Source organism: Glandiceps talaboti, chromosome 14 (genome assembly GCF_964340395.1).
Source record: "Glandiceps talaboti chromosome 14, keGlaTala1.1, whole genome shotgun sequence".
NCBI lineage: Eukaryota > Metazoa > Hemichordata > Enteropneusta > Spengelidae > Glandiceps > Glandiceps talaboti.
The window spans coordinates 4738302-4766286 of NC_135562.1; the positions used below are offsets into that span (position 1 = coordinate 4738302).

Consider the following 27985-nt stretch of genomic DNA (forward strand, 5'->3'; position numbering starts at 1 on the left):
TTCTTCACACCTAAACCCATTCAATGTATGCTGATAATATAAAATGAGTCTTACTAGAGAGGGGTGGAATAGAACTGCCCCGGTAATAACACAATATTCTAGAAATAATGTTAATCCCTACTGCCTTCTCTCAATATAAATCCAAAATTTATAAGATGAAAATCTATTCCCTTCTGTTTCTAAGATGATACTTTTGATTATCTTTTGTAAAGATCTATTCCTTTCTGTTTCTAAGATGATACTTTTGATTATCTTTTGTAAAAATATATTCCCTTCTGTTTCTAAGATGATACTTTTGATTGTAATCTATTCCCTTCAAAACAAACCTTAATCTGCCATCAATTCTTAGACAAATAATAATTCCAGCTGGCATGAATGACATTACGGTAAATCAAAAAGTTCAAAACAAAGCATGTTGCTGTCTCTCTGGAATTTTCCCTACAAGAGTCATTTGGGAGAAACACCAGAGGAATATATTATGAAATCTGAAGGTAACAACATAGCTTTTGTAAAATCAGGTCAGATAAAAATCCATACTGACATTCTACAAAAATAAATAATTCATAACGACTTATTTTTGCTGATTAGGTATATTGGCTATCCATATCTGATAACTCCCACATTGGTTATTTGAAAAAGATATGTTCTAAAGAGTTTAAAATTAAGAAGATACTTTTGCACCTCACAAAATTATTATTTGTATTACAATAATGCAATTTCTACTTTGAAGTTTGAAAATGTATGAAGATTCTAATCAGTTTTTCAAATCAATTCACAAATATTAGTAATTAAGTACAAAGATGGGTTGAATATATCCAAAGAAATAAATAATATTAATAATAATATTAATAATAATGATAATAAAGAAGATATATTGAGCGCCTTATCTCTGCAAGCAGTAGCTTGAGGCACAGAAGTAAATGGAAAGAGAATTACTGCCTGGTATGAGGAAAAGTGTATTCACAGACACTGAATACTCAGCAATTGGAGAAGGCTGAGACTAATGTATATTTAAACAGATGGGTCTTCAGAGAACAGCAGAAGGATGTAAGAGACTTGGAGTTGTGGAGATTGAAAGAAAGATTGTTCAATGATGTACAGCCAATATGAGAGAAACTCAAAGATATCTTGCCAAAAATCTAAACACGAGTTTTACATGTTAATATATGAAAATGGCTTCTTTGCAGGGATTTCATTGTAAGTTTTTTAATGGATGGAACAAGTTATTTAATGCATATCATTGGTTTAGCTACAATAATTTTACTCTGTATTTCCTATTACAGTATAATACAGTATAATCAAATAAACATACTTCTTTGCCTTTTGGAAATCCTGTTTTTGTTTTTGTTGTTGTTTTTCTTTTCAACGTACATAAATCACAATAAAAATATTTGTGTTACGAAAAAGTTAAATTTTAGTTTAATAATATTTTAATATGAAACTGAACAGCATCCTCTCGGAATGTACTTGGTAAACATATTGATAAATGGGGGCCACTTATGCTTTTGACGTGTAGGTGTTTCTGGTTGTCTGTATTAAAAATATGTTGTGTTTGTGCTTTGTTTTTCCTTCTTATAAAATAAAATTCAAAAAAAAAAAAAAAAAAAAAAAAATAAGTTAACTTTTTGTTCTTCTAAAATCAATTAAAAAGAAATCCAAGTAGAAAGAGTCAGTATATTTAAAGTAATTATTTGAAAATAAAATTTTCAAGGAATTGCTAAAAACAAATGACTGTGAAACAAATTTAGATTATTAGGATCATTTTTGAGAATTGCTGAAACTTGGCCCAGAGACTTGTCTATGTTGCTCAACATACTGACGTGTGATATATGGCAAATGATATTGTCCAGCCAAATTTAGCTAAACTTCTGGACTAACTAGAACTTAAAACTGTCAATTATATCTCTAGATGAAGCTTGTAGCTTGAAACTGGTGTTTTTGACACTGCATGTTCTTGCACTTTTCATTTTGAAGTCCAGGATTCAACCTAACAGCCTGTGCCACCATACTTTGTATTCTTTGAAAGCCCAGCTAATACTGACACTGCATGTACTTGCACTTTTCGTTTTGAAGGCCAGGATTCAACCTAACAGCCAGTGCCACTATACAATGTAACCTTTCAAAGCCCAGTTACTACTACATGTACATACTGACTTTCAGTGTCATACAGCGTCAGTTGCCAAAGGCAAGGTCATAGTTCTATACTAAAGCAATATCACTCCTTCAATCAAAGCATTATTTCATATATACAGAGTACAATTTATATGACAGGCTGTCAGTTGCCAGCAGCAAGGCCAGTAGCTTTCAATTTAGCAGCACTTTTTCACAATTAATGACTGACACGTTAGAACTGTGATGCCATGAATTGACCTATGAACTCTCACAAATCAAACAGATGGATATTATCCACCTAGTGAGGGCGCTGTCTATCCTTACTTATTTGTATTCATAACATATAATCCTGACCGTACAGTACGATACACCTAGATAAATCATAAACACAGCTTTCATTGACAGGTAATACTCAAGGTTATACAGGGTCATATATTTTTAAACCTAATCTAAATATTTCAGACGATATTTTGATGTAAATGCCACAAAAATATTGACAACATGAGCCTTTGTCAGATAAAGATGAAAATTGGGACAAGAACCTCAGCTGTCTGGCACGAATGTAGAAAAGTCAGTCATAAACAAAAGAATATGTAATCCTTATGGCTTTAATGATAAGACAGTACTTTGATGTGAGATCCTGGAATTCAAATACTAAGCTTCATAAATATCCAGAATGAAGCTACAAAGTATTTATATCACTGACTATATTTAAGCATGAATACAACAATATAACTGAGTTTACAAAGATACATACAAAGGCTGATAAAAAAAGTAAAGAATTTATGATAATTTTATATTATGGGAAATACATAAAGAAAATATGAATAAATGCATGACTATGTATTCCCTTCTGAAATGAAATACCTGCAAATATAGCATGTTCAGCAGTTTTGACATTTGTTATGTCGTTTGTTATTATTCATAGAGATCCTGTGCAGCCTAGTAAAAATAATAAAGTGTACTTTCAAACACCTGCTCTCTTCTCTATAGCAATTCCCAGTAAAACAGTGGCATGTATGTGGGCAGGTTAGTCACTCCCAACAGAGACGAAGAACTCCTTGTCACTACACCCTGTGGATTTAGTGAAGGATCGACTTTGTCATTATTCATAATTATTAGAAGTACTTATATGGAATTGAAACATTATCATGTGTTAGGTTAGCGATGGGTCAATGCAACAGTCACAGCACCATCTATTGAACACGTCTGTTTAAATACCTAACTTGAATATAAAATTCATCTCTCACAATGTCTCAGAATTTTTACCTTATTCATAATTATTCAAAGGATATCTATGGGACTGAAGCATCATAAGGGGTTTGATTAGTTATGGGTCAATACAACAGTCACACCTTCAAGCTGTTTTAATTACCTAACTTGAATATAAAATTCATCTCTCACAATGTCTCAGAATTTTTACCTTATTCATAATTATTCAAAGGACATCTATCTATGGGACTGAAACATTATGAGGGGTTTGATTTGTTATGGGTCAGTACAACAGTCACACCTGCAAGAATTGAAGATAACTATTTTACATAAAACACACAACTTGAATATAAAATACATATGTCTTTGGCTCTATCATGAATTTTTTACCATATTTATAATTATTAGAATTATTTATATGGGAATGAAACATTATCATGTGATGGGTCAGGTCAATACATAAGCCACTGCTCCATGTATTATTAAAGATGATTGTTCTACATTAAAATACAAATACAAATATCTTCAAGAATTTGTACTGCAATTGTTGACATCAACACTTATATTTACACAACCACTGACAAAAATCCAATGTTATTTCTTTTCAGGATAGGAAGATTTGTAAGATAAGTGGTCTTGTCTACCAGAGTAACTTGAGAGTTTAAGGGGACCGTTGATGTTGTGGCTTCAGTATTCCTCAAAGTAGCAATATTTATATCTTACACAAACTAAATGTCAGTTTATATTTAGTTAAATTTAGTAAGATAATGATGAATGAACTGTTCTCCTATGCAGTGTAGGTAGCATACAACTTATGAATAAATATGTTGTCAAGATGGAAAAACCAAAAAACAACAAAACCCTTTTATTGTAACATTTATACTTTATATGTATTTATATATAAAGTATATATATATATATATATATATATATATATATATATATATATATATATATATATATATATATATATATATATATATATATATATACAGGTTTTGAAAATATGAACAAAATTACATGCTATTGACCCTACAGAACTGTTTCGTGAGGTGTGTATTCCTCACTCATCAGGGGTAGAAATATATATATATGGTAGTGTCAACCAAAACTTCATGTATCTGTAGTTTAACTTTTGTTCAAAATACAACTTTGAAAATTTTACCTGAAATTTTTGACTGCACACTTCAGGCACCTATGACCCCCTATTAGGCTCATGTGTCTGTATGGTCACATGTATTGAATAGTGGGTCAATCTGCTAACAAACACTGAAGTGTGCAGTGGAACATTTCAGGTAAATTGTCAAAGTTGTGTTTGGAACAAAAGTTAAATTCAATTTCAGTTTGAAATTACAATCATGTATCTGTGTCTCCCATCCAACCCCACATATATTTCATTAGCAAATTTCCTTGGTATTTCATAAGGGCACAACCTATATGCATTTCATGTATGTTGTTCATATTTCCCATTTCTTTACCTCAATTCTTAGCCATTCCCAAAACATTACTAACTGTGCATGATGTATGATGTCCACAGGCATAGCATAACAATGTACATATGAAAAATGCACTTCAGTGCCAGAATGATTGAGTACATAGCTCCTCAGCATTCCCAAAACACAGTATTACAACTGCAGGAATCATGCACCAAAGTGAATTTCAGTGTCACAATGATACATAGCTCCTGTGTGACTTAATAACAAGGTTAATATGAAAGTCATTCCACACAGTCTCATTACTTTGTGATTCAACTTGTCCATTAATAAAATATGTAGGGCAATGTCCTAATTCATTCTAATGTTTATGTATGCAATGAATTTACCATTAGATGATTCATCACTTCAGAGGCCCTATGTGACTTGAAGTTGACTCTGGTTAATTCATTGTGAACATCAGTTATCACAATCCCACTTTACTAAAAGTTAATCTGCCTATCACTAAACTATTTGTCCTGGCTTTATCAAATTGCATTTCATGATTGTTTTATATTGTCTGTATGCCAGCATTCGTTGCTTCCTTCTCTCTGTCTACCTTTTTCTACTATTACCTTTCTTGGTTGACTTGACATGGCACCCCATCCTTCACCTTTGCTCAGCATAACAGAGACATCAACTTGATCAAGTCCCTTCAAAATACTGCTTCATAGTTAGAAGTAGAAATCTTAAACTTTTTTTGTTACTTTGAACGAAAAAGAAAACCTGAACATCTTCTGACGTATGAAAAATCAGTGGTCATCAAGTATTCTTTTGATAGGGATTAATATGTTATCAAAATTTAACCATTAAGAATCCAATTATGGCCATCAAATATTTTGTTTAATAAATCTACAGGAAAATAAAGATTGTTGATTTGCTTGACAACATACGGTGAACCCAAACATTTCTTATTTCTTATTAAAAGGACCAGGAAGTTTTGAGCGAATATAAAACGTTGCTATTCACAGAAATTGGTCCCTGAGGTACATTCAAAGCAGAACAGGGACATCGAATCGTAATTATCTCTATTTGTTGAAAATCTTCCAAATTCTGAATAATAAGTCAGCAGAGCTGACATCAACCTTTTATTTCATTTACCAGTCTGAGTCCTTCCAAATTCTGCTAAGGTCTGCTAAGGACATCAAGTCGTTATCTAATCTGACGAAACATTACACACAGACTACTAGCAGATCATTTCCTATAAATTGTGAACCTTTATCAAGGCTCTTTATCTCTCTACACTGTATAGTGATGCTGTGTGAGTCCAAGATTTTTTCTTGTCAGCTATTTATAACTGGCAATTAGGTCATCATTGTGTTATAGATCTTTCAAGATATGTACATGTACATGTACCTTGTATCACTTAGAAAAGCATCACGAATTTGACGTATGTTGTCAACTCCTGTGTTGGTCATGCAGACCATTTTTGAGAAACAGCAAACGACACCATTTCATGTGAAAGGGCATTCATCTTTACGGTTGTAACTGACATTTGCTATGGCAATAGATAAGGTTTCCTCAAGAAATTCTAAGTGATATATTTTTTGTTACCATATATCAAGTCTATGAAGGGAAGGCTTTAAAACTATCAAAAAGAGTGAATGAATCATCAGGAAACAAGGTTTACAACAAACACCTCTCTAAGTCTCTTCTACAATACCTAATATTCTGAAAGACTTCACATTTATCAAATGGGTGGACTATATAGTCCTTAAACAAGGAGACATTTTAGAAATTCTTTACAACAAACATTTCACTTCAAAAACACACAAATCCTTTGTAAAAACATTTCTGAGAACATAAATGTTGAGTTGGACAGCAGGTATATCACTTGAGGTTGCTACAAATGTAAACGTACTGTTCTACAACTCACGGACTAATCATCCTGAAAATCAAAGTTACTAAAATCTTTTCAAACTTTGCCATATGAATTAAGCCTGTTCCAGGTCCTTTTAACAGAAATAATGAAAGAAGTTTGGGTTTCATTATCTTGTTTTAAAGAAAATCGACAATCTCTTATTTTCCCATAGTGTTCATAACAGAGTATTCAGCAGTGATGTTGAATTTTAAAAGTTTAATTTTATTATTATGACCTATGTAAAACCTTTGCATCGTGACCCCATTTAGGAAAGGGTGGTAGACGTTTTATGTGAGACTTGGTTTGAGTTTTAAAAAAACAACATAGAGCAAAATATTCAGAATTTTATTTCTCAGGTGTGACAACCACACATTTTAAATAAAAACATCATCAATCTATGATTTTCATTTTGCCTTAAGGACATCTATTTTCCCTACTTTAGTTAGTCTGCACAGAGTAATGTTTACACACATTATTTATTATGCAAGTTAAATCACATGGTAGTGGACGCATTGATGGCATGAATCACATGATATATACTAATATGACTATGTTTACATATGAGATGAGAAAAAATAGTTTTGGAATTAGAATAAACGATGCGTGATAAAACTAACTGAATGTAATTCTATGTTGGAGACATAACTCTCTGTCTAGCCAGTAAATTATCAACCTTCTTTCCAATTATAATTATATTGACTGAATTCACTCAATAAATTTCTATCAAGGTGAGAGCAAGTGTGTATTTTAAGGAGGAAACTGGTCCCATGGGAACCATACCACATAAACAAAAATGCTCAAAATAAACATAAAAAAGAAGATGATCTGCCAAATTTGATACATAGAGAGGTTTAATTTTATTTGGTGTAAAATAAAAGTTGTTATTTTTATGGTCTAAGTTATAAAATAAACTGATGAGAATTCCAAAAAAGGAATATAGGCTATGTACTTCTGATAAATCAAGAACTTCTGTTGATTTATTAACTCTTCTTATCATCTGTGTCAACAGTTACTTGACACCTTGCCCAGAGAATTGGCTATCTGGCATCCCGGTATGTCAGCCAGATAACTTAAGGAGTCTCAAGACTATGTCAGTATGTGAGATCAATTGTTCAATGTAGGATAAAAAAATAGATTTAGAAGTTGGCTATGAAAAGTACTTCTAAGTCTTAGCACATGATGATCCCTTGCAAGTACCCTGCCCACCTTCAGTTTTTTTTTACTATGTTTTGAAGTAATGAATTCATTAATGAACAAATTACTTAGTCAATGATTGATGTAGCGCTGGTGGTGGTGCATGACAGACAGTTTCATGACGACAACATCGCATGAAATGCTAATTGCAGCAAACAAATGTGACCTTCCACTACTACTTAGTACTCACATGTGCCCATAAATATCAATACAACGTACACACGCAGTGTTTCTCTATTCCGCATAAACTTGACAATGCCATGTACTGAAATAGGGATAAGTTCATTGAAGTTTGCAATGACACAGAACAACATACATGTACATGACTTATTCAAGTTATTGTATACTTGCTATTTATCCATTATATACAGTAGATTATTTCACGTTTTATTAAGGGTTTCTTTTATGGGGGGAAAGAAAATTTAGAAACATGATAAACAGCTATTTATTTCATTTCTTAAATTTGTGAATTTTGTATGTTATAAACGTTCTTTAAATCTGCCAATTCAAAGGTAAAGATATCTTCTGAATTCACTAATGATATTATGGGATGCTTTAACTTTCTTTCAAGTATAATGTATAAAATATCTGCCTTAAATAACTTGCCCTACTTCACTGAAGGTAACTGCAGAGCCACTCATCAACAAGCAAATGATATCTGCCCTACATACACACTTGCTCTAAAGTACTAAATAAAAAGAACAGTAACTGCCATAAATAGCAGACTGATTGGCATGTTTGTTGAGAATGTTAAAAAATCGAATCGTCGCACCATTTTAGACAAACTGTCCTGACCAGAAACAATTTTTTTTTTGTTGGCCTTAAACTCTTTCAACTTAAATAGATGTTGGCAATTTGAGAATGTGTACATGTCTTTTTTGTACATGTATATAATGTATCAGCTTAAAAGGAAACTACTGAACTATGTCTCTCTTCACTACTTATTCTACAGATGTCAACTTGATCATGGAATGCAGATCTCGAGATATGGCTTGTAACTCCTTGAATTTCAAAGCAGTACTACACATGTTGCTATGCTTCAATGCCTACATGTACAATATATCAATTTCATCATGATATTCAATTAGATATATGAGATATTATAAATAATTCATACATACAGACAGCTTATTCATTCAATTCAAATATTCATTAAGGTAGTACGGTAGACTACTTTGCCTGAAAATGAAAATTACTCAAGTCTCTGACAACTTAAGCAATATGAAAGCTTTCTCCTGGTCCTTTTAAACATTAAGGAGATTCGCCAGCTTGTTTTAAGGAAATCAACAATCTTTTACACTCCCATTGTAGGGTTAACATAGTAGTCAGCAGCCATTTTGGATTCTAAAATAGTTTAATTATTATGTCATTTTAATTCCTGTGTAAAGGATTTAAACAATTACACCTGATTCTATTTAATAACAGCAAAAGTTTCATTTACAATTTATTATATAAAAAAACCAGAAGCTTAAAAAAGATACGAAATATCAATTAAAAAAAAGTTATCTAAAATGTATAAGTATTAAATTGTACTTAGATGTATTTTGCTTTCATGTGACATGACAGGAAAATATCAACATTACAGCATGAATGTTCATGAATAGCACACAATTATGACAGAACATTCTTGTGACAAACAAACTCAAACTTTCCACTTATACATTCTATCCCTTGTTTAGCAGAGTTACTTTGATGTATAGGACATCTGCTCTGCATTGTGTTTGTTATTTTCATCTCATCAGGTTTTGATTTTTGATTTTTTTCTCTGTGCCCTTTTCTGTCAGCCTATTCTGATGTTTTGAACTTACTTTTAACAGAGTTTCATTATTATTATTAGTTGTGTTTACCATTTTTACAGACATTTTTACTTTACGTTGTATTACAGTTTAATTTTTATTCACTGTGGTAATATTAATTTTTAGATTCTTAAATTCCTGAGTAGGACCAAAATGTAGAAATAGAAGGATTTAAATTCAACCTTAACGGAAGCAAGTTCGTTGTTTTATATCACACTCAAACTTTCACATCAGTGAAAGTTTGGGATCAATTTTCCAAAAAAAACACCTGATTCTGCAATATCATTATCCTAATATCAATAGTAAAGGTATTAGAAGCAGTTATACATACTAAAATACATGCCTCTTTAGTTGATTACAGTCTGTGACGAGAAAGGAAGGAAATAGCACTCGGCAAAACTTCAAAGTGATTGCATGTTTCCGCTATATAAGCATGTCTGGAATTTGATCACACTTTAATATAGAAAGTCTACTTTCACTGTGGATAGCAATCACATATCAACTAGTTCTATAGCTTATCTTTCCACAGTCTTACTCATGTTGGTATCAATTTTCCCGTCTTGATGATAACTATAATGAGAAGTATTAATAATCACAATCTAAATCATTTTCACTTTTCATATTTAATTCAAAAATATGAAATGAATTTTTGGTTAATGAAGTGACAGGTGTTAATACAATTCTTCTCCTTGCTTTGTGCAATAACTATAATAAGATATAATCTACTGAGGAATTCTGACATAAGAACGGTTCATAACTGTAAGCTTTTGATAGTCAAACATATTTTATTATGATGCTGAAAGCATCGACGTCACGAATAGGTCAGAAAGGGTAGAATTGATGTATCGATGACTGTATAACTTTTGTTGAGCAAAAGAACAGGTGATAATCCTATGAACTTTTTTCTATAGATTTCATCATTCACAGTATAGTAGCAGTCATAATAGTGTAATCTTTATTATAACATCCTATTTCATTCTTTATGACAGGAAATACTACCTGACATTTCATTTCATCCAATGAATATAGTCTAGCATCATCATGTCAAATTTCTCATCAAAAGCCCATGATTCAGACAGAATGAGGTAGTAAGACAGGCAGGCAGACAGGCAGGCAAACAGACAGACAGACATACAGCCAGCCAACCAGACAGACAAATAGCCAGCCAAACAAACAATAAAATCTCGATTCCCATCAAAAATCCACAATTCAGACAATAACTGGGAAAAATAAAGAAAAGTTGAGGACACTTGACATTTTCCTTTAAAAATGAATGAGACTCAAAACATTAATGTTATTCAGAAGATTATGAAACTTAAAACAAGAAAGTACTTGTAAAGTAGTGCCAGTCTAAGATAGACAGTCAACAGTTGCACATGTTTAATGTGTCTCCTTTCTTAAATTACAGCACAGTTAGCCATGCATTTCCATGTGTCGATATATCTTACAACTTATACAAGCCAAAGAGAAACACACAATACCCGTGAGAACCCTTCAATTTGAAGAACTCATACATGCACAGTTGTTTTCAGGAATGTATTTACAATGCGATCAAAATGAATCCAAAGATCCAAGGGACTGTAAAGATTAAATATTGAAACTTTTTTCCACAAACACAATGGTTCAATCAATTATGTGAAACTGCCCCCCTCAAGAGTTTGAACCCCACTCACCCTGTAAACACACATAAGCACTCCACCTGAAGGTGAATTTACAAGTTGTAAGTATCAAATAAAATGATTTACATAGGTAACAGAAAAGTCAGTTGACCTTACTGCTATTGGGCAAGGACATATATCAATAAGTAATTACAACTGTTCCTATGTTGCCCATCACATACTTAATGTGTTCTGAATCTTGTATCACTATTCTACATGAAGTCAGATCTTCTCTTGAAAGATACAAATGTATAGTACCCATCAATCATGATCGGGCTCATGTGTAGTAAAGGAATAGATCAAAATGTCCATTTGCCATCTACAGGCCTCTAGCTATTGAAGTTAGTAGTTATCAGCCAATCATGGCATTATAATTGACACAATATATTGTACATGTATCATTACAGTTGTTTGGTAGAATACGTTGACAACGTTATGCATGATTTCCAATTTCATTTACGTTATGTAAAGTTTTGTGGCAGATACTTTTAAAGAGTGAACTAAACTGGCCAACTGTTTGTTAACATTCACAATATGGACAGAAAGTAACTACTGGCCTTAAATGGAGTCAATTTAGTTCAATCACTACTTGGTTTCAACATGAGTTTGTCCAATCATCACTTGGTTTCAATGGGTACTTGTCCAATCATTACTTGGTTTCTATGGGTACTACTACTAGTCCAATCACCACTTGGTTTCAATTTCAACTTGCTACCAATCTAGTCACCACTTGGTTTTAATGGGTACCATTCCAATCACCACTTGGTTTCAACTTGAGCTTGTCCAATAACTACTGGGTTTCTATGGGTACTGCCTGGTCCAATCAACACTGAGTTTCAATGGGCAAAGGTCCAATGGCTACTGAGATTCTTGGGGTATTGGTCCAACAGGTCACAACTGGGTTTAAATGGATACTGGTCAAACCAGTCAACACTGGGTTCCAATGGGTAATGAACCAGTCTCAGCAGAAACTGAGCAGCAACTACTGGTTGAGTTTCATGGATTCTAGCAAAACAACACTATGTTTTAACATTATACTAACTTAGCCTAATGAACAACATTTTCATTGTCTACTTGTCCAGTGACAACTGCAAACCTAAATCAGTCACTATTGGGTTTAAATGGGTTCTGGTCCTACAAATCACAAATGCATTTTATTGGGTCCTTGGCAAGTCCTCACTTGGTTTTAATAAGTTTTTATCATGTCCCCACTGGGTTGCAATGGGTTCTGTCAGAGTCTTCAATGGGCTTCAGGGGGTTCTAGCCATGTCCTTACAGGGATTCAGTGGGTTCTTTCCAGGTACTCATTAGGTACAAATGGGTTAAGGCCAAATCTATTGAGTTTCAATGAAATCTAGCCAACACTTCACTGGATATAAATGAGTACCTTGTATATGGGAAGTATTGCCACTGATATTTCAAGATAAAACTTTAGAAAAGATTACAAGGAGGAAAAAGCTGACTGTGTATGTCATAATAAGCCATATACATAAATAACATACAGATACCATAATTATAAAATCTTATTCTGCATAATTGATGATACCTTGACTTTTGCCCAAAAGCAACCATCTTTGTTGATTGAGTGACTCTTACCTTCTTGTTGTCCCTACAGTATTCAGACTTGTCCTTGACCCTTTCTTAGAACTGCTACTTGTCATACTGGCAAGGTCATAGATATCCTCCATTGCATTATCATTATCTACTTGATCTTCTGGCAGTGGTTTGTAGGCAAAATCTTCTTTCATCCAATCTCCCACGGTACCATCAGGAGCTTGGTATTGTAAAGTAAATGTAATTGTAGTCTGAAGGGAAAATTAGAAATCAATGGTTGAACTCTTGGCTCAGTAGAGATATAAAATTAGATCAATACAGTTAGAGTGCAAACCTATGTAAACAGTCATGTATGAAGTAGATCTAAGTCTCACGACTATCAAAGGTATGGGTGTCAAGAGATCCAAGATAGGGAACTAGACCTCTGAACACTTAAAAAGATCGAATAGATTACTTTTGTAGGTCACTTGTATGGAGTTCACAGACAAGTATTCTTGTGACTTGAAAATGTAAGAATCTGCTTGTACAAAATACCCAAACTCAACCATGCTAGAGCCCTGGGCACATTGCTTTGACATCGCTAACATATCAAGGGTGCGACTTTGCTTGAAATCGCTTGATTATGGTAACTTAAAGGTATTCAGCACATATAATAATAAACCCAACCATTTGAGAGCCCAAGGCACTTTCCTATGACAATGCTAACATATCAAGTGTGGACCCTCAAACTTGGTAGAATAGGTTGTGTGACATTTGGTACAAGTATTCAAAAATAAGAAGACTTTGTCTGCATGTCAGCAGACCTTGCATGCAAACATTTGGTAACACATTTAAAGGTTTGCCTAACCAAAATATCGGATTGCTGACATACCACTATTGTTACAATGCTTGCAATCAAAGTATGGGCAATGAATTACTGCAACATATTGATACATTACCAAAGTACAAGTTTGTGTCCCTGTACAAATTTAAGTAGGGTCAGATCAAAGGAGTGCTACAATTGTGTTGCATGAGTAATGATGACTTCCATCATAACAAATTTCAAATTTTGTACCTCTCACAGTTACCAAAGTTTGGTGTTGTTAGACATTACTCTAAATGTGTAGCTGTGATAATGTCATCCAATACAGAAGGTTTATTTGCTCAAGATTGCAAAGTAACCTGTTCTTCAACTTTTCCAATGTGTAGGCAATGATGGACGACTATAGCTAAATCTAAATAACATCAACTTACATCAGGACAAGTTCAGTAATGTATCAATATATTGCACTACTTCATTCATAGTTCGATTGAAAGCATTGTAATTATGGGTACCCTCTAGTTACCAATCAATATAATTTCAAAAACAGTTGTTGAGTCAGTATTGTTTGTGGACAAAACATTGTTACACATCACTATACCAGAATTGTGGTTAACAAGACTAATACTGGTATCTTTTTATCTTAAAGTTAAATTTGTTTTTTATCCATCAACTGATGAGAGGATTTACTTCTCATTATACCACACACAGAGAGAACTAAAATGACAATCATAGCTTCTTTACTTACTGATATTGCTGTGTTATTTGCATCCAATAAAGATTCCGTAAGATATAACTGTCCATCTTCAATCAGTTTCTGTAATACCATCTGAAATTTTCCAACAACCCTGTACACAAGAAAGATATCATAATTTCTTAGTTAATACTATAGATATACAATACAAATATATGGCATGTTTGTTCATTATGCATGATAGGCCCAAACATTTATAAATTTGTGAAGAAAACAAAAAGTGACTTTCAAAGTAAAATTATTCCACTCACTAGTGCATGAATAATTTTACATGGGTGTCTTCAGACAATATTGTGACTTATAATATCTTAATTTCAGATCATGTACATGTACAAGTTATAAGTCAACAGCTTGCTTTATGTAATTGCACTGGGTTTGAAATTTATGAGACCTTTTCCATTAAGTTGTTATTGAATGTTCCTACACTGTCCTGTATACTAAATCAATGTTGTCATACAACCTAGCTGTCTTTGGATATGTATGTGATGTGTGACTTTCAAATTTTATTTCAGATCATGCACAAGTTATAATTCAACAATTTGCTGTTCCTGATAAATGTGATTGCACTGGGTTTAAAATTCATGAGTATTTTTACAATATATCAGTTGTTCTTGGGGAGTACATGTATAATGTATGTTGCTGAGGGAACTGATATCCTCTACCTCTCTTTGGATCAATTTTTATTTCAGGTCATGTACACATTAAAATACAACAACTTGATATTCATAACAAACGTAATTTCACTTGAGTTAAAGTTCATACTAGTCATTTTTCCATCCAAGTGTTATTGAATAAATGCACGTTGCCTAGAGGGAACTGATTTCCTGTAACCTGTCTCTGGATAATATATGACTGTCAATTTTTATTTCATGTCATGTACAAGTTATAACTCAAATGTAATTGCACTGGATTTGAAATTCATACAGTACATTGTATAAGTCATTTTTCCATTAAGTTGTTATTGAATAAATGCACACTGCCAAAAGGGAACTGATAAAGCTGTCTCTGGATATATAACTGTCAATTTTTATTTAGATCGTGTACAAATTATTTCAACAACTTGAAACCAGGTTCTAGTGATAAATGTAATTGATTGGGTCCTCTTTCCTGTTAAGGTGACATTGCATGCCATATGCACTGCTTCAAGCACTGTTTTCTGTCATCAATTCTCTAACACGTGACTAAATTCTAGATTTGTTCATATTCAGGTCTCTTCTATAATTATGTAGGATTTTGCTGTGTGATAAATAGCATCACAAGCATAAAGAAGCACTGACTTCCTGTAACCATTATATATGGACATGTGACTGTCAATTTTCAAAGTATCCACTTGGTATTCACGGTGTGTGCATGTCCTCACATCTAGGACTAAGCAATATTGTGCTAATCTAGATCTAAATCCAACTACATCAAGTACACACTACTGTATGATGGTAAATGTGATATGAGTCCTTAATCCTATCTGTGTGGTGCTCCCTGATGGTTTTGGTTTGAAAGTGACAATGGAAGGGAGATTTGCATCTTTCAAAGCCTAAGAATGAACAGGGGTATTGTATGTGAAGCCGTTGAAAGATTTCTTATTAACGGCTTTATAGAAGACAATGGAACCATTAGATCTAATACTTGTATTGCTTAATGGTTTTCATAAGCAAAAATACTTTTATAGATAGTTCCTTTATCAAATGAGCACAAAGTAGCTTAAAGCTGCACTCGCTGCAACAGGGACTTTTTTTTTGAAATGTTGTTAGTTATAATGGCTCAATTGTAAATTATTGTACGCCCTGAACAGTATTTAATCACCTGTGGGTAAACGTATTTGCGTAACAGTAAACCTAGTACTATATCCGATCAAATTGATTTTTTAGGTTCAAACAAGCACATTAATTTATATACTACATATAATTTTGAGGAAATAGACTTAAAATTGATAAGTACAATGTCTAATTATTAGTATTTTGCATATATTGTTGGTTGCCTATCGAAAAAATGATATCCAAATTAAAACTAGTGCAGGTTTAGATCTTCAGATTCTATATAGGATTCATTTATTAATTTTATGTTCATATTGCGATCAGTCAAAATAGGCTCAAGTTGGCCTATACTGACAACAAACAATAAAACACGATATAACTTATACTTTACAATCCTTTATTCCTTCCTAATATTATCCCAACTTCATGCTGGAATTCAAAAATATATCTCCCGGACAACAAATTCTGTCCCTGAACCCTCAATTAGAATTCTGGACTTATACATGTTATTGATTTGAACCGAAGGTGACAAGTACATAAGCTAGCTAGTCTGTAGTTTGAATGGCAGTCTCGATTCTACGGTATAAATAGTTAGAACATTTGCACTTCAGGCAACTCTGTAAATATACCGATGTGAATTATCAACACAATCAATGTTTAAACGATAGCTGGAAGACATCAAATGGCGCCTCTTGGCCATCACAGACTCTGACTTTTTTTAACATTTGATGTCAATATAGTTTCATTGTTTTTGTTATGGGATGTATGTCATTAAATCTTTATTAGTCTAGATGTATCTATGGCTTTGAATCTCAAAATCTCCCTTCATCCTAGCTGTCTAGCTTAATGAGAAATCATGCACCAAAGTTGTACATGCAGATGAGTAACCTCCCAACTGTTAGAATGAAGTAAACAGTGTATAAGTAGTGTCCTGGTATGACAAATACAAACCAATATTTGGTCATTCTGTAACTAAACACAAACTTAATACTGGGCAGAATTCTGTGATTGGTTAAAAATGACATGATGACAATGTTAATGACTGTGTGGGTGGCATCAGTTGAATTTGAAATTTGATCTCAGCACCTCATTGAACTACACACGAGAAGGACAGTCACTAGGCTAAATCTTTATGGTAACTCCTCAGGTATTTCCTGAGATTTCCTGCCAAAATGTAAATCACAATTTAAAACATTTTTCTTCTCTGTTTAATACCAGTTTCCCAAATCAAAGCAAAAACACCCAGTTTTCCTAAGTCTATCTTTGTTACAGATTGTAACAATTTGTTTCATATTGTCGACAGTTTTTTGAAAAAAAACAACAAGTTTTTTTAGTCCATGTCTCCAAATTGGTTCATATCTCTTTTGTACTTGGACTGACAGCAGGTTTTATAGCAACCTTTTTCCATCTAATTTGTTACTTAAACTATTTCCATACATTGGTTGGCTTTTACATATATATACCATAAATATAAGCTACTAGTTAGCTTCAAATGATTTATCTCATTTTATTGTTATCTTTCAAAAAGAGTGAGAGTTTCATTTGAAAACTTTGTTCTTTCATTTCGTAATCCTGTGACATATTAAAAGGTAATTTATCAGATATAAGGACACTCATTTACGACTAACATAATACCAGAGAATTCGTTGACAATAAAAGGATTTCATATTTCATTCATATATTTCATATTTTTATATTAATGCAGTAAAACACTTTCAGTAATCATTATGGGATAACTGAAAGGTTCTTTTGAGTCAAAGATGATATCAATCAGATCAGACTTCAAAAACAAAGCAATGAAACTGATCAAGAGAATTGATTTTTCTATTTCCATATTATTAACCTTGTATCTAACCATTAAGAGATAAATCAAAGGTTATTTGAAGTCAAAACTGATATCAATCACTGAAAGATGACTTAAATGAAGAAGAAATGAAATTCATTAGGGGTAAGAGCATCCAATTTCGTATTTTTATATTTATAGTAATTCAGTAGAAAAATAGCTTGAATTGTTGATTACTTTGGCAGCATGAACAGGCTAATTCAAGAAGTTTGAATTAAATTTAATATAACCATACATATTGTAAAGAATAAAAGAACTTGCATGAAGCAAACACACATGAATTAGAAGTAGAACATCAACATAAATGGGATATATGCCTTAAATTTAGCTACATATCTGTGCAGTAAAAGTTAGTCAAACATACACAAACATTTATAATATAAATATTTGTGTATTATAAAATTCATTAAATGTACATTCATTAAATTAAATGTTTGTAAATTATATCTATGCAGTAAAACTTTGTAGCAGCCATTAAGTGACTGCTGAATGGTTATTTCAAGAGAAAAATTATATGTATCTCCTCTAGGGAAGCAATGAAATTGATTGAGACTATCAACATTTCATATTTTTATATCTACACAGTAAAAATCTTGTAGCAAGCAAAAGGTTATTTTTTAGTCAAAACTTGGTATCAATCAGTTTTTACTTAAATAAAGCTAAGAATCAATCAATCAATTTATCAACAATCAACCAATCAATCAATCAATCAATCAATCAATCAATCAATTAATCAATAAATCAATCAATCAATCAATCAATCAATCAATCAATCAATCAATCAATCAAATCAAATCAAACACATACTTACTTATTACTTCTAAATTTACTGTGATTTAACAAAAGAACTTCGACGGTTTCATGTTTTTCAATGCTGCTTGCCACTGGCCATTCAAATGACTGTAAACAGGAGAAAATTGTAAAGCAAATATAGTTAATATTTACCATGTACATAAATGGACAGGTGGTCTACAAAACATAAATGGACCATGAAAGCTTTTGATAGCATTTTAAAGTCCAGGCTTTAAACAGTGTATTTGTATAATTAAAACATATTTGGTAATGTCTGGTATATAAAGTCTGTAAAAGGTACTTATCAAATTACAACAGGAAATGTTTTTATGTTTTCATAATATGTAAACATACACTTGAAAAAGGGTAATTCTGCTTTGCTTTTTTCAAAATTTTAAATGGCAACTTTTCTCATTGCATTTACATCTGAATGAAAATACTGAATTTAGAAGTGTGCAATGCCATGTAATATTATTTCAATATTTGTTGATCAAGTGTAAAAGCTATTGCTACAACAGAACAACGCGCACAAGCATGATTGAACACATTCAAGCAGAATATATGTTTTCTACTTAGTCTACCTCATGACAAAGCAAATCTATGACATTTGTTCTGTAAACTATGAAATATGAGACAAAAGCATGCAAAATTTCCTAAGTAGTTCAGGTATGGCCTAAATATTAAAAGATTCCTTAATGCAACCAGAAATTACCCATGACACAAAAGTTATGCCACTCATAATGACTACGCCCATTATGTTACTTTTTTTTTCTTTGCCTTAACTCATGATGGAGAATATTGGCATACAAGTAAGTATGAACCATATGTTAACTAGAAATTGTAGAATTAAAGTCATGTAATATATAACCCTCTTTCATTTCACATAAATTTATATACTTAATACATATGTATTATTGGGACAATAGTATTTTCCCATGGTCTTTCGTTAATCTTGTACTATAAGCTTGCGCACAAAAAACAATAAGTTGAGCAAACAGAATTAATATTGAAGGAAAGCCAATAAAAATCCTTCAGGCGGAGTCTTAATTAGCAATATCTATATAACAAAACAAAACCAGATTCATCCCAATCCACTAACGTTTTCAACTTTGGTATATTGCTATGTACACACTGGAAATGTGATCAGGATCTCAAGATTACACTTTCTATATTTTATGTATCATGCATGTGTGACCAAAGAGTTTTATACTTATGTTAAAACGGCTATATCGATGATGAGGACGGGTATTTATTTTGGATTTTTAGTTTTATTAAACAATTTTATCATGGCTTCCTACTTGAAAAATCAATGTGAAACAACTAAACTATTGTTCCTTTTTTGCAAATTAGTAAATGGTAAAAGATTAATAAATGTGCAATATGTTTGTTATTGTACATACAATAATAAACTTTTTACGCAATTGTTTTTGCTTTTTGCAATGTATTGAGTTACAAACGGTCAATGTTTTTTCAAATTGATGTTTCAAGTAAACCATGATAAAATTGTTTTATATACATTAAAAATCCAAAATAAATTAAATAGCAAATCCTTATCCATATGGCCACATTAACTTTAATATACATGTAAAATTAAAAAAAAACCTGGAAAAATATGTAACATTTAACATTATGTCATCAACAAAAACTTTAGAAATACTGTAAAATATTATATTATATTATAATCTTACCTCATCCCATATTGCTTCCTCTTCACAGTTTTCTACAATCTGTGTAAATTGACTGACTCCTGTAAACACACAAAAAATGAATTCACTTCAGAAAGCAATCACAGTATTAACATCAATTCGTCCTATACAAAACATTTTTATTCAAATGTATTATGTCGATTGTTTTCATTTCAAAGGAAGAAAATTGATTAAATTGACAGTGTTCATGTTGAAATCCTAAGAATGCATAATATACTACATTGTACATATTCACGTCGTTTTCCCCATTTCATTTCACAAAAGGTTCAGAAAATGAAATGTTCTATCTGCTAAGTTACATACAAATCATTGAAAATTTGTCATGTTATCATGAGGACTGCATAATTTTAACTACAATATTTTCTCCACAATATTACTAATCTTTTAATTTGAAAGAGTAAATGCAGTACTTTTAGTCAATTTGAATGTGGATTAGATTTTGTAGCATAAACCCTGAAATTACATGTATGTCCATCCTACTCATACAACTAATACAATTATACAACCTTTGCAACAGTTGTCACAGGCAACCAACATTACTTTGTATTTGAATACAAAATAATGTTGGTTGTCAATGTATTATGTCCGTTTGATAAAGTGATATAGAGAAGACTTTTCGATACCTTCAAAACCTGTTAAATTCTCTATTCCTACTGATAAAACAATGTTCTGATCAGTAAGATTTCTAGACAACTGTTGCAAGGGTTGGATTTTTTGTATATTACAAGTACATATATACTGTACTCAGTACTATCACTAGTGTTATAACCTTAGTTAGTTAATAGGGTAGCACTGAGCTACAGTGTTATGCTTTAAATGTACCCAAACAAGATAAAAATAACTCAAAAACTATATATATATTAGATCATTGTTCACTGTTCTTGAATTTACAACCTTGGGTAAGTTGTACCAGCTGCCAAAAGATGGAACAGGAGGTTTTGTTGGTACTTGACACAGCTGTTCAGAATGTCTCCGTGTAAATCCATCTTTGTGCTGTTACATGTGTATGATTAAAAACTTTTATTATAAAAAGATGCAAAATCAAAAATGTGTAATATTGCAAATGATGGTCCCATCACATTTATCTACAAACTACATCAAACTTAGCATACTGTACATGTAATGGTGACTGATAATCCTATCTGATTTAGGCAACTCAATATACATGCAATTTTAATTATAACTATGCTCATCTACCTTGAAGGATAGTATGGACATGTTTTGCTCATGTAAAGTTGTTAGGACTAAATTACAGCAGTACTGTACACAGCTGGAATGTAAACTTGAAGACCCAATGAATGCCAGATTTGTGCATTTATTATCAGTGGCATCATAAGGGTTAATAATATATCTTCTTCATCTGGACCATCTACTAAACCTAAGATGCAAGACAACTGTTTTTCATAACCAAGGTTTAATCCAACTGTACACTGATGTGGGCTTATCTTAATGTTTATCTAAATGCAATTTTTTTGATGTGGCATCATTCACATTTATGATTTAATTCCATTGTAATTGAAATAAAGAGATCCCCGATTTTATAGTTAGATAAAATTTAATAAAAAGTATAGTGTAATAAACATTAACATTTACTTCACACTCATCAACAGAAGGTAATGAGCTGTTCAGATCTGTCATATTGATATTTAGAATGATTTTATCAAAAATATGATTACACACTTTATGTAATTCAATCATTTATCAGAGTGTGACAGAGACACTGAGAGAAAGACACACACACACATGCATGCACACACAGACAGAGTCAGTCAGTGAGACAGAGAAAGACAGACACACACAGACACAGACACAGACAGACAAGACAAGACAGAGAGGGAGGGAGAGAGAGAGAAAAAAAAACTGAAAGAAACAAGGACAAGGCAAAGGAAGAAACAGAGGCGGGCAGCAAGATAGCAAGATGTGACTTAATGGCCAAATGTCATACCAAAATGACATATTCTTATTTTGTATTGAATCTGAGTTACAGCATAATGCTAAAGTTGAAAATATAACAGACTCCAGTACAGATAGGCATATGTACATACCATGTATCAGTGTCACAGATTTAATGATTAATCATACAAACTTAAGTCTAATACTATGTTTATGAATTATAGGGTACAAAATGTATATCAAATAGACATTAAGAAGGGCACAAAGTACATGTAGTATTCAAATACATTTTGAAATATTGCAAACCTTGATAAGTCTAAAGCAAAAATGTCCACATTTACAGTACCTGTTAAATGAATATATTTTTGCCCATACCTTTGCTGAATTTATTGAATGAATTTATGTTCAGTACAGTAGAACTTACATGTATAGGGCCTAAAAAATGTTTGGTTCAAGTTATCTAACCCCACCTAGCTTTTCACTGCTGACCCTGAACTTTTTTATGTATTCGAGAGATAAAAAATAAAATCATGAAAATTGCAAAGTCTTGGGAGAAACAGCGGATGTGGAAACCGACATCAACTTAAAAAGACAATATACAACTGTTCTTCCAATCTGTAATGGTTGTATATCTGATGGAAAAAACTTATAAAACAAAGACTATTTGGAAAACAACAAAAAACATAACTACCTGAACTACACTCGCGCAAGAAAAAATTTTAAACAAATATTATTTTGAAAATCTATCTACCCCACCTATTCTAAATATTGAGCGTAATCAGAATCACACAAATTTTTTTAGGCTTGATAGAAAAAAAATCACCCCTTAAAAATGTATGTACTCAATATTATTTATTACGTCTCTAAAGTTCAGAAGAGGAACACTTGATCCTCCCTTAACCTCTAAACCTGAGCTGACGGTCATCTGTCTTAAAGGCTGTCTGTTAAAACATACGCTGTAATAGAGACAGGTATAATTTGATGGACATCCTTAACTTATGCCTTATTAATGCTAGGTAATTCCAAAATAAACAAATAGTAAAATGTCAAATTAAAGTGCTTATTCATTCTTTAGCCTTTTAATATGTCTAATTTATACTGGAATTTAGTATGTGATGTGATTTGAAAAATAACGTGCTGCATAAATTTTTTCTAGGAATATACATTAATTTTGTAACAAGAGTATCACTTGATTCTTACTTAAGAAAGTCCACACATGTATGCAACCCAACCTATCATGCCAGACAAATGCAAACACATTAGTTTAAAACAAATAATGATTACTTTGGTACTGGAAACTACTTAGCTCTATCTTATTTGCTAATCAAACATTACACAGATACATGATTATATTTCGTAAAGTGATGTCCATACCCAACAAGCCAATGGCCAAACAAGCCAATGCAAGGATGTTATATTACACAGATACATGACTACATTTCGTAAAGTGATGTTCGTACCCAACAAGCCAATGCCCAAAAAGTCAATTTAATGCAAGGATGTTATATTATGCAGATACATGATTATATATCGTAAAGTGATGTTCATGCCCAACATGCCAATGCAAGGATGTTATATTACACAGATACATGATTATATTTCTTAGTGATGTTCATACCCAACAAGCCAATGCAAGGATGTTATATTACGCAGATACATATCTTGATTATGTTTCGTAAAGTGATGTTCATACCCAACATGCCAATGCAAGGATGTTATATTACACAGATACATGGTTATATTTCTTAGTGATATTCATACCCAACAAGCCAATGCAAGGATGTTACATTATACAGATACATGATTATATTTCTTAGTGATGTTCATACCCAACATGCCAATGCAAGGATGTTATATTACACAGATACATGATTATGTTTCGTAAAGTGATGTTCATACCCAACATGCCAATGCAAGGATGTTTTATAAATTTCATGTTACAGACAAGTTATTATAATACCACTTTCAGTTTTCCCAGTTTCAAATGAGTGTCAGTTGATTGGTACATGCAATTGATATTCATTGATTTCAGACAGAATATGTGCCTTGGTAGCCAATTTGCCTTGAACGTTATTAAATCTCTCAAATCGCAATATGAAAACTTGTTCCTGAATAAAAAGTACCTTGTGTTAAAACCTTATATTTTCCCATACAGTTACCAAAATGTGCTGCACACAAAATGGGTTAACTTTAAGATCATTTTAATCACTACTTTAAAAGTATGCATAGTGACTCAGGATTATTTTACATGATTTTAGCTAACTACAGATAAGTGTTTTCTTGAACGAAGTTATGTGTCAGCAAAAGTTGAAGGTTTTAAAATGTTACTACTAGACCAAATTGACTAGAGTATCAATTAGGTGGCACTGTGTTTTTTTACATTTCAAGGTTTTAATTCTGAGGTATATACAAACAATGTAAGACGTTACTACCAAACCAGAGTGACTGTAGAGTTTCATTTACTACCAAACCAGAGTGACTGTAGAGTTTCATTTACTACCAAACCAGAGTGACTGTAGAGTTTCATTTACTACCAAACCAGAATGACTGTAGAGTTTCATTTACTACCAAACCAGAGTGACTATAGAGTTTCATTTACTAACAAACCAGAGTGACTATACATGTAGAGTTTCATTTACTACCAAACCAGAGTGACTGTAGAGTTTCATTTACTACCAAACCAGAATGACTGTAGAGTTTCATTTACTACCAAACCAGAGTGACTATAGCGTTTCATTTACTAACAAACCAGAGTGACTATACATGTAGAGTTTCATTTACTACGAAACCAGAGTTACTATAGAGTTTCATTTACTAACAAACCAGAGTGACTATACATGTAGAGTTTTATTTACTACCAAACCAGAGTGATGACTGTAGAGTTTCAACTACATAACACAATGATTTTTACATGCCAAGGTTTCAATTGTGAGGTATACAATGTTAGCAGTTTATCAATATCAAAAGCCTTATTTGTAAACAACAAGCATATTTTGTATACTATTTATAAACAATTCCAGATGAAACATTACTTTTGAGATTTATCCCGAGACAATAGGTACATGTATACGCATACAGATTGACTCCCAATAATGTTAAGTGTTATTATCATTTCCAATCACAACTAAAAATTTGAAAGGTAAATTATTAAACTTTATATCGTCAGGTACATATACACAACTCTGCAGTGCTTTTGTTATTAGAACCAAGGTAGCAGAAAGGGGGGATATAGTAAAACTGGCAGAGTTTCCAATACATTGTATTATAATTTTTGTGGGGAACCTGGTACAATATGACAGGGGAAGTTACTGCCCTTAACAAAAACACTGACGATGTATAATATTGTGATTACTTATAAGTTGAACAGTAACTAACAATGACATGTTGCCATCTTGGTGATCTTTACTTCAAATATTATTTGAGTTATAATTATTATTCCGCTTGATCATACATCAATCATGTCCTATATATATACATGTCAAAGGATGAACGAATTTGAAAATGATATGTTGGGTAGTGATCTCAAGTTTTACATGAACATGTTTAATTAATCCACCAGATCACTCCATCAATCACTACTACTAATGTCTTAGACAAGCTTGTGACAGCCCAATTTAATGAAGAAGAGATACTTCTTAGATACCTAAATGTTGTATACAGAGACATATTGTAATGGTAACGCTATATGCTTACCAAACACTGCACTCTAATTACACATATGGAGAAGATAACCAATTACTGATATCAATCAGATCGTAATGAGGCAGGGGGCTATCTACATTAACTGAAGTACAAATGTAGCCAGGATAACATACAGATCATTTAGAAGGTTAAGTAATCAGCTGAAAGTAAAACTGCTGACCAAGTCACGATTGGCTTCAAATGTTTATACAATAGAGACATACAAAATAGGTCTGTAACTTTGAATCACCGGTGTAATAAGGTTTGAATCTTTGCTACCACTGGCAGTGTGATTTTAGTGTGTTATGTCTAAGATCCTTGTCATGACTCAGTCACGTAGCTTATTTATACAGCTGTACTGTAGCCCAGAACACTTTAATATGACTTCAAATGACTAGATAATGAAGTCTACTTCACTGTATACCTATTTACAGTGTACATGTAGACTGCTAAAGGGCATTTCATCTAGACCATCAAAAGTAAAGGAGACCCCATAGATGTACTCAAAACAGTTTGATTAATTAAGGACAGCTTTAAGGGGCATTCAACTGCCCCGACTCCTGCATGCATGTACCTGAGACTCAGTGAAAGGTGTTTCATGCCCATGTATAAAATGGGGTTACTGAGCGAGACTCCTTATGTCACTTGAATTTTTCCATGCTAAATGAAGCATGAACATAGGGATTGATCAATCAACAATTCATTATATGTTTGCTGACATAACATTCCTGTTTGTGAGGCAGAGAATCAATCAAACTACTAAATGTACTCTTCTTTCCATGAACTTTACCAAGTAACTAAGGAATATTACTCTATGTGTTCTACATTTGTAACTTGATCTGGTGACTGGAAATTAAGTATGAGTGGATTTAAATTTCACAATGCACTATCAATCTATCCATTTCTACAATTGTACACATTCTACTGTTTTAAATTGTACATGTAATACTCATCATAGAATTTAGAAATTATGAGATTGCAATATTACAGTGCTAGATTATACAAAGTATCAGTAGTGTTGTGGTCGAGGTTTGTTGAGCAAGGGGTGTGACTTCAGTGGCATTAATACAATTTTCTGCATAGATAAGTACTAGTGGAAAAACGCAAGAGAAGATTAAATATTCAATTGAAGGAAGAAAGTTTTTGAACTGTTTGATGTACTGAAAAAGGTCGAAAGGAAGTTAAAAGGAAGGAAGAATGGAACAAATGAAGCTGAACTTTAGGGAAGTGAAAAGGGAAATTGAAACAGATCAATATACAGATATACTTGTATAGATATGAATTATTCAAATACTCATGAAAGAAAACACTTACAAAGGAAAATAGGTTATTAACCATTATAAATTTTACACTGAAAAATACGCTTCAGTTTTCTGAATGATGAAGAAATGTCGTATTTAGATTATTGATAAGATACTAGATAGCAGGATAAGTATGAATACTTCCAAAAAAAGCAACTTTGATGAGGTACTACAGGCACTATTTCATACATATTTTCAAAAGGCAAAATAATGGCCGACTTGCCCAGCAACTATCACAGGTGTTCCTATGTTCCTATCTGAAACACATTGTGTTCGACATATGAAAAGCAAAGACAAAATTCATAACATCATTTATACATATTTAATCAAAAAATTATATGTCAGCAGTTTGCTATATAATGACACATGGGAGGGGGCTTGGTGTTTATCATGAGGGGAACATCGCCTTTACCAGCAAAGTGCAATTCTTGCACTTTCTTATCAATCTTTATCAGCTCATTACCATAACTAAGTGTTTGCTTTTTGTAATTACATCTGATAAGCCTGAGTCATCACTGGTACAGGTACTAGGTCAAGACTGAAATGCTGTCGACCAAATGTGTGCAAGTACTAGTGAGTGTGTTACTCCGCCGCAAGGCACAACTG

The 27985-nt window shown here is 32.4% G+C and overlaps 1 protein-coding gene across 1 annotated transcript in view; it reads right to left on the reverse strand.

Annotated features, from left to right (window-relative positions):
• The window catches only part of LOC144445927 (otoferlin-like), a 133634-nt gene that overhangs the window by 77493 nt on the left and 28156 nt on the right, over positions 1–27985 (reverse strand). The window contains exons 2-5 of the mRNA XM_078135569.1: positions 20487–20545; positions 18818–18906; positions 14407–14506; positions 12902–13110 (exon numbers count right to left, since the gene is read on the reverse strand). Of these exons, the coding sequence (XP_077991695.1) occupies positions 12902–13110; positions 14407–14506; positions 18818–18906; positions 20487–20545 (457 nt within the window). The remainder of the gene's footprint in view (positions 1–12901; positions 13111–14406; positions 14507–18817; positions 18907–20486; positions 20546–27985) is intronic.